The sequence below is a fragment of the Misgurnus anguillicaudatus genome, chromosome 6 (assembly GCF_027580225.2).
Source record: "Misgurnus anguillicaudatus chromosome 6, ASM2758022v2, whole genome shotgun sequence".
Lineage (NCBI taxonomy): Eukaryota > Metazoa > Chordata > Actinopteri > Cypriniformes > Cobitidae > Misgurnus > Misgurnus anguillicaudatus.
The window spans coordinates 16,364,001-16,376,830 of record NC_073342.2 but is presented as its reverse complement, the minus strand read 5'-3'; the positions used below and the strand labels follow the sequence as shown (position 1 = coordinate 16,376,830).

Sequence of the window (12,830 nt, the reverse complement as noted above, 5' to 3'; positions counted from 1 at the left end):
TTTTTTACGGACTGACACACAGTCACCTGGATTATCTGGTTGGGCTCGTCTGCTTTGTTTCACGCCACAAGAATGTGGCTCGGGTCATATTCACCCTGTAGTGCTTTTAGTTGTTTTAGTGGTTTATGTAACTTCAACTCCAGAAACCTTGAGAATCAAGAATGAACGTTGAGAGATGGGTGGAGCGGGGTAGAAGATACATAAGAAGACGGGGAAAAATTAGGAGGAATAACGGATTTCAGGGAGGTCAGGCGGAAGATCATAAAAATTTTATTATCAGGCAGTACTGCTTTTACCAATTTTCTGTATTTATGCTGTTTTTTTTGTATTGAATTTCTGTATTTGGACAGTAGTTTTTTGTACATGTCATTTATGCTGCTTTCATTATTATGGTCCATTTACACAATCTTTAAATATTTTAAATATTTCAAATTTTAAATATTTTTGTATGTGCTTTGTTTCTATTCTAATGTAAAGCTTATTTGTAACAATGAACATTTTATACATAACTTTGAATTGAATTAAATATAAGTTGAACGTAAAGGGGCGGTTTCCCGGACAGGGCTTATCCTAGCCCCAGACTAAAATGCATGTTTGAGCTTCTAGTACTGGCATTATTTCACATACAGTATATCAGTGCCATTGTTTTGTCTCAAGATGCACAACTGTATTGTTTATTTATAAGGTATGTTTGTAAAAACGACTTAAATGTTCTAATATAACTAGGCAGAGTCCCAAATTAATATAAACCCTGTCCTAGAAACTGTCATTGTTGAGCAAATGTTGGCTTTCATTCCAATGCAACAGTTAATTTTTTTCAGATATTTTCATTTTTATTTTTTTTTACAGTGAGTGAGTTTTATTTATAATAAAAGCAGAACAGATTTTTCAACCATTTTACAAGGAGGGGATTTTAAATGAATTCGTACCAAATGTGCATTGTATAGAAATGTATGATTCATTAAAAAAAGCAAGAATGAAGCCCCACCCTAAACCCAACATCACTGGGGCAGATTTTAATAAAACATGAATAAATCTTTAAAACAAATGGTCCCCACCTGTCAATGGGGCGGTGCCCCAAAGTCATTGTTGAGCAAATTATGGCTTTCATTCCAATGCTACAATTAGTTGGTTTTTTTTCAGATATTTTAATTTTAAATACATTTTATACAATAAGTGAGTTTCATTTCTAATAAAAGCAAAACAGATTTTTCAACCTGAAAAATTTTAAATATTACAAGGGGGGATTCTTACCAAACGTGTATTGTACAGAAACACATGATTCATTCAAAAAGCAAGAATAAAGCTCCACCCTAAACCCAACATCACTGGGGCAGATTGTAATAAAACTTGAATAATCTTAAAAAAAGGTTGTACATGTCCATGGGGCGGTGCCCCAAAGTCATTTTTGAGCAAATGTTGGCTTTCAATCCAATGCAATTACTTTTTTTCCAGATATTTTTTATTTTAAATACATTTTACACAGTGAGTCAGATTCATTTATAATAAAAGCAGAACGGATTTTTCTACCTGAAAAATTTTTTTTACAAGAAGGGGAATTTAAATGAATTTATACCAAATGTGCATTACACAGAAATGTACTATTTATTGAAAAAAGCAAGATTAAAGCCCCACCCTAAACCCAACACCACTTGTGCAAAAAAAATGGTCCTACATGTCAATGTGGCGGTGCCACAGATTGGGTCACCTTTTATAGTATGCAACTTCTGGCATGCTGTTCTTGGTACACTCAGAAAAAAAGACCTTTTAAGAAGGTCCTAATATGTGCCATTTAGATACAGAAATGTACATTTGAGATACCTGTATGGTAAGAAATATGCACCTTTTAGGTGCAAAAGTGAACTTTTGTACCTTCTTGTGCTTTTTTTCAGAGTAAGTACTATTGAATATCACAATAAACATGAATAACAAGTTGGCAATAACTGTGTGATAAGTCTAGAATCCACGTTTGTAGCATGTTATACAGTACAGTGTACATATGCAGAGTATGCACATGGCTTATATTCCCATAACAGGTGTAAGGTTGCCATAGAGGCGTGTGCGCGTTGGTGCGTGCGGAGGTGTGATAAGGGGCAGGGTTAATCACCTCTTTAACGTTAGAATGGTATGGAGCGACATGAGACCTGATTAATATTTCACCTGTCTGTCCCACCAAACTAGCCATCTGTGAAGGGTGTGTTTGAGTGACTGACTAAAGACATAAACCCTTCCGCACGCCGCTGTGAGACATGACATCATGTGTGTGATTCGGGCATTATGAATATGCAACAAGCGTCACGTAGTTAGTATTGTGGTTTGATGTGTTTATATGGGTGTGTGTTTTGAACGCGTTTCATGACGTGCACCTCCCGTATATTGTGTGGCTTTTGTGTCACAGCGTTGGAATTCATACATTCAACACGTTTGAATGAATTTTCCGGTTTACTTTCTTTTGTATGTAGAAAGTTTTCAAACAATAGCAGGTCACGCGCAAATGTGATTTTAAATAGTTCATACAAATGAAAACTTTGTATGGGGTGTAAAAATATCAAAAATGTGGTCAGGGCTTATGAGTTATATTCCAAATATTCTGATGTTTTGTTTTTCATTTGCTTGATTTTTACATAAAATCATTTTATATAATGAAAATATAACCTTGATATTTTTAACCTCGAGTTAAGTCATGATGTCAAATATTAAAATCAATGTGAACTTAAACTTTGATGCGCCAAATGTCAAATTTAAATGTCAGATTTCACAGACCGGGTCACATTATATGCACCATAAATCAAATTTACAGTAATGGCTCTTCTTTAATTCATATGTTAAATTTTCTTTTTGTAAAGTTGCGTATATATAGCAGCTTTATTATTAATGATCAATTTAATGCAATAGTAAAATCTCATCTTGTCAGACATGATCATTGTAGTTTTACTGACCTGACTCTCTTATCTTTTTCTCTTTCAGACTCTAAGACAGAGAAAGAAGATGACAGAAGACACAATAAATGAAGAAGCAACCTCAGCCATCAATAAATGCAGCAAAGTCAATGAAGAAACGGTATGAAAAAATAAAATTTTTGATGCTTGTCTGACATGAATACTGAATTGCAGATGAAACATAGTCAAACAATAGTCCTTAGCTGTCACTGGGGTGGTACCCTTTCAAAAAGTACACCTTTGCACCTAAAGAGTTCCATATTAGTACCTCAGAGATACATATTGGTACCAAACAGTATCTGTACCTAAAGGCCCTTTACATTGCATAGGTCATGTCGGGTCAGCTCACTTCACTTCAGCTCGGTAAGCTTTTCCATCGAGTTTAGTATCACTTTATACTGGGAGGGATTATAGGCGTGTCATTATAATTGCGCCGCCTACTGCTGTGACATCATACAAGTGAGAATGTCCCATACATTCATTCATTTCTCAGTCTGCCACAAAATCCAATGGAAAAGCGCCATAAATGGGGTACATATTAACCAACCTCCATTCTGAAACGCAAAGAGAAGCTACGGTAGCTGCCACGGGACAAACATGTCGTCATCTGAGACAATGTACGGACAGTTTGTCCGTTTAGGGCTACTGTAGAAACATGACGGCGACTTCTATGTAAGGAGACCCGCAGTGTATGTAGATATAAACGGCTCATTCTAAGATAATAAAAACAGTACAGTTTATTATGTAAGTCACCAACAGTGTTGGGGAAAGTTACTTTTAAAAGTAATGCATTACAATATTAAGTTACTCCCAAAAAAAGTAACTAATTGCGTTACTTAGTTACTTTTCATGGAAAGTAATGCTTACTTTACTTTTTAGTTACTTTTTCATTACTTTTTCTTGGCTAAGGCTTGATCTCTTTCAGGCCTTGCAGGTGTTTTAATGACTGAAAAGTTCTGCATTCAAAAATTGCGTATTTCATCACAAAAATGTCGAGCTCTGGCCTGCCATCTCAGTTTTGGGCTCAAACTGTTCCCACACAGGCGTGTACGCATAGAGTGCATAATGTGACTACGCTTAGTTTAATTCATATCATAATTTTTTTATCGAATTCATTTAACTAAAAAACTAACTTGCATTACTTTTTTGAAAAAGTAACTCAAATATTAATGTGTACACTGAAAAAAAATTATTAATTCAAAGTAAAAAAAAAACTTTTGTTTAAATGTAGCTTAAATAAATTGATTGCAACCACTTAACCTTAAAAAATTGATTAAATTGAATGAATCATTTTTTTCAGTGTACATTTAAGAAGTAATGCATTACTTTACATGTTACTTCAGAAAAGTAATATTATTACGTAATGCATGTTACTTGTAATGCATTACCCCCAACACTGGTCACCACTTGGTATATAGTTATGTTATATTATATTATATTGCATTTCTGTCAAGAGATCATTCTTAAAATCCCACATTGCACCTTTAAAGGGTACTGCATTGCACCAGTGACAGCTTGGGACCCATTTTTGCAATACAGGCCATAACACAATTTTTGACATTTTATGACAGATAGTAATAATAGTCCATCCAAAATGAAAGTCATTTCATGATTTACATTCACTTTCTTTTACGCAACACAGAATAATAAAGTAAAAAAAATGTAAGTTGGTCCGTGACTTATTTGCTATTTGATAGCTGTGGATGCGAGGCAGAATGAATAAGGTTTGAATGAAGTTTTATCCTTGGCACATTCATGAGAATTCATGAGAGAATAGGCATGTCCAAATCATTTCAATCAGATATTTTCAATGAATCGGTAGATCCGCTTGAGAAAACCTCCTTTAACAATTGATTCACAAATTTGATACTTTTATGAAGCTTTTGTGTCCTCGGAAGCTCAAAAGCCTCCATTTACTGTAAATGCACGAAAAAGGCAGCCAGTGCATTATCCAAAATCGCTCTTTTGTGTCTCACAGACAAAAAAAAGTCACACAGGTTAGGAACAAGATTGGTAGATGCAGTATTAAATGTTTGGGTGAACTGTCCCTTTAAATGTCTATATTACAGTTTACTTGACATCTGGTAGCAAGCCTTTGATCATATGACAGGAAGCCACAAACACCATTGCGTTTTTTTACACCAACAGTGTGATAGGCTGAATAGCATGTGATAGTGTTTTCGGTTTTCTATAAAAAGCGCTTTCATTTTAGTTATTATTCTTGTCTGGTTTAGTCATTTCTACGGCTGAATGGTTTAACGAAACTGTCTAAAACGAACAATGAGTAACAATGAGAAGTATATACTTTGCTTTCTTTTTCATTTGCTTAAACTGGCATAGATCTTTCACAAACATTGATTGTTTGGTCCAAAGCCTTTAGGTTTGACAGACAGGGTTAGTGATCTACAGTGCATTGACCTCTGCATGAGATCCGCGCTTTCAGTTATTTGAGATTCCCATGTTTGCATATGCATGAATGTGCAAACAAATGTGCTCATTAGGAATTTCTTTTTACCGATTAACTATTCAGAAATATGTGAAAACCCAGCTAAAGTCATTTTTTATACAGAAAAACGATTCCCTATTGACAGGAATGTGGTCTCTGCACCTGTTTTAGCAATGCCTTCATTCATACCCAAGTTTCTTTGAGGGGAAATAAAGAGGCGGTGATTTATCCTCATGTACCTGTTCATAGACTGACAGATGACATTTCAAAGAATCCAACCTGTTTTCTTCGTACTCTCCCTCTTATTGCACAAAGAAGCAATAAACAACAAAGTGGGTGGTTATCTTATACTTGGTATCCTGTCATGCAGTAACACCTTGACTGATACCGCCAAAACTATGATATAAGCATTTTTCAAAAGCCAATCATATTTTACATCACTGAAAGTTGATGGCCTTTCGTACCTTGTAACAAGTTTGCACGCTTGAAGTCGTCACATCTTAGGTGAGTGACATTGGAGAGGTGTATAATGCACGTGATTACCAGACTGTACTTGTGTAATATCAGCCAGGTGTTACATAAAATGCACATAAAGGACAGAAAAGAAGAATGGATCCATCTTGACTTCAAGGTTTTAAGGTTTCTTGGGGACTTAGCACACCCTTGTGGTGTAGTAGTGACACAATCACTTTCGCTTCTTTAGATCGGTGGATTTCAACATTTTTAGCTACCTCCTTAGTCTAAAACAACATTTAAAGGCCCCCACTCACAAATTCTACCCTCCCCCAAAAAAATGAAATAAATCTTTGGTGTCCCCAGAGCACACATGTGAAGTTTTAGCTCAAAATATCATATAGATAATTTATTATAGCAAGTTTGTAGGTGTGAGCAAAAATGTGCCATTTTGGGTGTGTCCTTTAACATGCAAATGAGCTGATTTCTGCACTAAATGGCAGTGCATGGTTGGATAAGGTGCAGATTAAGGGGCGGTATTATCCCCTTCTGACATCACAAGGGGAGCCAAATTTCAATGAGCTATTTTTCCACATGCTTGTGGAGAATGGTTTACCAAAACTAAGTTACTGGGTTGATCTTATTCACATTTTCTAGGTTGATAAAAGTAACTATATAGCACTTAAACATGGAAAAAGTCAAATTTTTAAGTTATGTCCCCTTTAAGAAACAATGAACTATAATGTTATACTGACATCTAGTGGAGAACGTAGGGAACTTCTCATCCTAACCACTGGTCAAAATTTGCATCATAAACAAGCAAACTGACATTATTGATATACCTTTTGAAATTATAATTGTGAAATTATTTTATTGTTTAGGATCTGGTAGACTGGGGAAAACCGCTGGCATGGCAGGTCGGAAACCTGGGAGAGAATTATGACACATGGGTCCATCAGCCTGTGGACCGACCGATCCGACTGTTTGAATCGGATTTTTTTGAGGCCAACACAAAGACTTCATGGTAAGAGAGATGAATTGATTTTTAGGTTATGATTTCTTATTGATTAATTTATTTTATTGCTTATAATTGATTTGAATGAACAATGTAAGCAGTGCTCAACAAGATTGTTTTTACGACTGGCCACCCACAGAAATTGATTAAAAAAAATGTATGCAATGTTATTAAATGAACATTTTCATTCAAATGTATTTTCTGTTACACAATAAACATTTTGCATTTGTGTATGCAGGTACATGGTGCCTATTGTATGGTTGCCATTGGTCATCTATCTGAGCTGGTATTGCTACGCATTATTGGCACAAGAGAGTACAAGACTGTACATTACATCAGGTAACGTAATCTGATCTAATCCAAACATCAATCGTTTTAGTTAAACGAGTAACAAAGAGCCAATGTTAAGTAAATAAGTGTTGCTAAGTGTTAAATTTACCTTGCGTGTGAAAATGTACCTACCTAGTGAAATATAATATGACTCGATTTGATTCTTGTCATCTTCAGATTACTCCGTTCTGATCCACAAGTACACCTTTCCATTTATTTTCATGATCGGGATGTTCATTTGGTCTTTTGTCGAATACTGCATCCATCGCTTCGTCTTCCACATGCGCCCACCTGCCCACAATTATTACCTCATCATGCTGCACTTCCTGCTGCACGGTCAGCACCACAAGGTGTGTGATTTCATTCAATATCTGAGATTCATTCACATTTATCACAAAAGCTATTTAAAAACCAACCACTCATTTTTCTTTTTTAACAGTCTCCATACGATGGCTCTCGTCTGGTGTTTCCTCCCAGTCTGGCAGCCATTGTTATCGGGGGTTTCTATGTAGCGCTCGTCAAGATCTTCCCTGAGGGTCTGGGGACCTCGCTGTTTGTCGGAGGTCTGTGTGGATACGTGGTCTATGACATGATCCACTATTACCTGCACTACGGCTCGCCACAGAAAGGCTCTTATCTGTATGGATTAAAAGCTTACCACGTCAAACACCACTTTGAACACCAACGGGCAGGTGAGGACAAGATTTATCAAGACCCCAGGTGTTAGGGCATGGAATGATGGCTTTTATATATATATAAGGTTTTGAAGGAGTTCACTTTTACTCTGGGCTCTTATTGGTTGTTTTTATTAAATGTTTGGGTCCAAGTCATTTATTGAAAACCTTTTTTTTTTGTTATGCAATGAAAGAAATTAATATGTTGGCCAATTATATTTTTGTCTATAAACTAATTTAATTCATTTAAGCATATATACAGTACTTTGCAAAAGTCTTAGGCCACCACCACCAGCTTTGTTGTTTTAGTAAAGTGTTCACTCTTTTTATTAAGATACATACAGAAAATACAGGAAATATGTACACAAAAAAAAAAAAAACAATTTTCAGATCTAAATGTCTTCTTCAGTCATCAGTCAGTATTTAGTGTGACCTCTCTACGTCTTGAGCTTTTTTGAGGAGACTGAAGTCCTGAAGTCATTCAATTAGAATTAGAAATTAGGATTTAATTTTATTTAGGTTTAAGAGATCCTGCAGCTGCCTCCTATTGCTCAAGTGGACGGGGAGTTTACCTTAAATACTTCACACTTCAGCTTATATTTTTATACTGTTTTTAATACTACATACAAATTTACTGTATTTTCCCGTTGTATTCTAATAAAGAGACTTAGTAACAATTATATCTGGTCACTATAACATTGGAAAAACTACAAATCTAATGGTAGCATGGTGCCCTAAATATTAAATATATAATATATTTATAATAATAATAATAATATATGCAAAAAACCAAACTTTTATTTTGTATACGATTAATTGCGATTAATCTTTTGACAGAAAGTGCTGGGCAAAGATTAATTGCGATTAATCGCATTAAAAAATAAAAATGATTTAAAACAAATTATATATAAATAAAAAATTCTGAAATTAATATATTTATTGTGTGTGTGCTTAACTATGCATAATAATTACACACAGCACACACTCATATATTATGCAAAAAAAACACTTTTATTTTGTATGCGATTAATTGCGATCAATCTTTGCCCAGCATGAAGGTGTATGTATGATTTTGTAGACAAAAATATAATTGTGCCAAACATTTACATTTCTTCCTTGGAAAATTTCTCAAATTATTTAAAATATAATTGTAGAAATGGATGACTCGTTTAAGGTGTCAAATTCACGTCTACCACGTCTAGTTTGCTGCTTGAACATTTTGAGTTTACTCGCTTCATTCACGCGTAAAAGCTGCGCGTGAAATTCTAGTCATCGAGACATTCACACGGAAATTTGCGTCATGGGAGGGGCTTCTGCGAGTCTGCTTGCTTCCTGTAATCACGTCACTACTAGAGCAAGCTCCTAATTGTTTAACGCTGCATGTTTTTCCGCCAAAGTTCAAATTTTTCAACTCGCGCGTTTGCCACGGCAACGCTCAATTCGCGCCATTCGCTTGAACTACACTCATGAATGAAGTGGAATCGCGTCTACCACGCAGCGCTACACGCCTCATTCGCACCGCGAGACCTCCAGACGCGCCTTCACATTGACTTAACATTGAAATCACTCGCGCTTGACTCCTCCAGCGCGTTTGGTGTGTACGTAGCATGATGCTTTACTTGCGTTACTCGTTCTAGATTACTCACAGGATTTAACTTCGTATCATGCTAATTTTTCGCTCGAGTTGAATATTTTCAACTTGGGCGAAGACGCGTTTGAGGCGAATGTTTTTGCGGCAAACGCGCTGCCCATATCGCGTCATTCGCATCGGCCACACGAGGACACGTCTGATCTGATCTGAGTCTTTGCATTGACTTTGTATGTAATCTACTCGCGCAAATAGTTGAACTTGCATCTGATGTGAACCCACAGTTAGACTGCATATTAAAGGAAAGTCAACCAATAAAAGCCCAGAATAGATGTTAATTACTTTAAGACTCTTTAAAATTCATCACATGGTAAAACCTCAAGAAGATGAATAATAAAACGCAATGAGTAAGATTTTTGCTAATTTACTACAAAGGGGTACTACACTTCAGATGAACAAATATAAACATGTTTTGATTTATTTTGGATACTTTTGGTCAAAACATAATTCCTATAGTTGCCTTTATGTTATGCAATAGTTTGAATAAGTTTACTATTATTTTATAATGTCAAAAACTATAAATATTAATAAGGAACGAGTAAGTGTTTACAAAATGGTGGTGTATGTGTATATAGCATAAGGATAAAAATAAAGATATACAAATATTAAATATTGTCATAAATACAGTATAGGATGGTATATAATGTTGTTGTTGTTTTATCATTCTGTTTGTAATTCTAATTGTTTTCATTCTGTCTGTTCTGCAGGTTTCGGGATCAGCACTACATTTTGGGACTACCCCTTCAACACAGTCATCCCGGAGCAGACGTTTTAAAAACTCCCTCTTTTGCCACAACGACCAAAGCAATACATTCCCATTAAACTCCTATAAGCCTCTCCATTTCCCACTGCATCCTCACCCAGTCTTATGTCTTTGGTACCGTATTAGGTACACAGTCTTACCCCTCTCTGCTGCTATCAGCTATAGTCTAAGGCCTTCATGATCATCAGTTTTACGAGAAGGGAGAGTGCCTAAAACTTCTTGAATCACAGAATGTCGAGCTATATAAATATTTATATTTACTTTATGAATATAATGATGAATCAAAGAAATCTTTTGTTTATTAGAGGCACCAGAATATCACGAAACGTACAGTTTTGCCTATCCATATAACATTAGGTGATGTATAGATAGATAGACACCGGTAAGTGTGGGATGGTGTGTGAAGGTGTGGATGAACGAGAGAGAGAGAGAGTATAAATGATTATCTTAGTCGTAGTGTTATTGTGCTGAAGGGTATCCGTCAGACCCGGTGGTCTTTTTTTAGGCGGTCGTGTGAGCCATTGCCTTTAAGGAAAACTCAGGAAAGTCTCAAACGCTTTTATCTACTCAGTGTTGATGCTTACGGACCATTGGTTCCCCCTGCTGTCTGTCAAACATTGCGTCTCCTGTTACGGCCCCAAAAACTTTGGACACGTAAAAATCCTGTCTTGAGGAAATGATCCATCAAACCATTTTAAGTAAATGTTTCCGCATCATTGCAGGTTTGATGTTTTATATAAAATAAATGTGAGTTATGTGTCCAAATATTTTTTTGGTGAACTGTATTTGTGACGTCATTATATAATTATTCTTATTGCTTTTTGGTGGGGGTTTTTCAACCCTGTCATCTTTGGCAGTCTTCTTCATCTAATACTAAAGTACGTGGGAATTGTTTTCCCAGACTTAATGGTTAGATCACAAGCTTTCGTTTTTTCCTATCTCATCCACTTTGAGGTGTTTTTTGCCAATTGTCTTACTAATAAAACGGGAATCCGAAACCAGCGCTTCTTCAAGCAATATTTAACATATCCAGTGAGATATTAAGTTATAGAGGATTCAAGCTGGCCTTTTGGTTTTCCCAAATTCGCTGTCGCGTTATGAACTCATGAGGGCATGAAGCAGGGTGATTGGGTCTCTCCTGTCGGTGGGGGTTGCCTGATGTCCGTACTAGCTATCGTAGGGTGGAGGGTCTATAAAAATAATTTTGGTAGATCTAGCCAGCACGACCCTTCCCAATTCTGGTGTGACGATCTGTTGCATCTGACCAGGCTTCAGGAGAGGGCCAGCATCCGTGACTGATCTCTCATCAGTTCATACGACAGATTTATCTCTTTTCTCTCTTTTGTTCATACCTTTTGTCTTGACACTGGTTGATGTTGGATTTTTTCCAGAAAGGTGAAATGGAAGCCGTGGCCTCATTCAGCTCCGCTTTTATATCGGTTGCATTGTTTTCACATCAGCATAAATATTATGGTTTATCCAGTGGTGGTACGTTGATTTCTTCGTTCTCAATTCTTCGCATGAGCTTCATGAGGCCACCGTATCCCAGTTTTCTCTTGAATATATCTATATTTAGATAAAGATTATATTATATATTTAAGTAACAATGATCCTGATGTGCCTTAGGGGCGTTCGCTACCTTTCTGTTCCTTACGAACCAGTTACATCATGTAATGTAAGCCACGGGAGGGATGTCAGGGTTGGATTCAGGACATTTAAATAGGACCTTTCTTCTTACCGTGATTAAATGTCAGAACGAAACTAATAAAATGCATTGGACTTGGTTTTTGATTATTGTAACTGTGACCCCTCCTGAGCTCAAGCGGATCGATCCCACGGCACAGGAGGATGCTTTGAGTTTAAGCAAGTGAACGGAGCGATATATTTTTCTGTTTACACTTGTAATCAAGGGAAGCTTTAAAATCGAAATCTTTCAGCTACAGATGCCTCTAATAAATCGCAAAATCTGTTTACTTTGTATTTTTATTTTTATTTTGGAAATTTCTATGCAAATGCAATTGTATTTGTAAATAAACTTATGTATATTTCTGAGGAAACAACTTTGAGTTGTGAATTTACTGGATTGTTTGTTTACATTTTACATAACATAATACATTACATTATAGTAATTAATTTAGTAAGCTAAAATGTACAAAATTCTAAGACAAAAAAATGCAGCATGAAGTTAAAACAACTTGGTTTGCAAGTTAAGTCAACCTACTGTTTTAAGTTTTAACTTGTGATAAGTTGACCTAACTGAGTTGAAACTGTTTAACTTGATTTGTTATAGTAACAAACATATGTTGATTTGACATAATTTTTTACATTGTTAAGAGGTTAATGCAAAAGTAAAGATTTTTTAGATTTCATATGACAAAAAATGTATGGAGATGGACTCGCTTTAAGGTAATTTATTAACTACTTTTACGGCCCAAAATATATAGGCTTGCTTAATGACATACTGTACTTATTATTTACATAACCAAAGTGACACTTAAAGTTATCTTAAAGGTAAACTAGCTTAGATTAGCACACCAATTGCAAGATGTTACAGGAGGTATG

The 12,830-nt window shown here is 35.8% G+C and overlaps 1 protein-coding gene across 1 annotated transcript in view; it reads left to right on the top strand.

Moving 5' to 3' along the window:
• fa2h (fatty acid 2-hydroxylase) overlaps positions 1-10,364 on the top strand; it is a 30,468-nt gene extending 20,104 nt beyond the window's left edge. The window contains exons 2-7 of the mRNA XM_055192577.2: positions 2,968-3,060; positions 6,720-6,862; positions 7,092-7,192; positions 7,361-7,533; positions 7,623-7,875; positions 10,213-10,364. Of these exons, the coding sequence (XP_055048552.1) occupies positions 2,968-3,060; positions 6,720-6,862; positions 7,092-7,192; positions 7,361-7,533; positions 7,623-7,875; positions 10,213-10,280 (831 nt within the window). The 3' untranslated portion in view covers positions 10,281-10,364. The remainder of the gene's footprint in view (positions 1-2,967; positions 3,061-6,719; positions 6,863-7,091; positions 7,193-7,360; positions 7,534-7,622; positions 7,876-10,212) is intronic.
• The last annotated feature ends 2,466 nt before the right edge of the window (positions 10,365-12,830 follow it).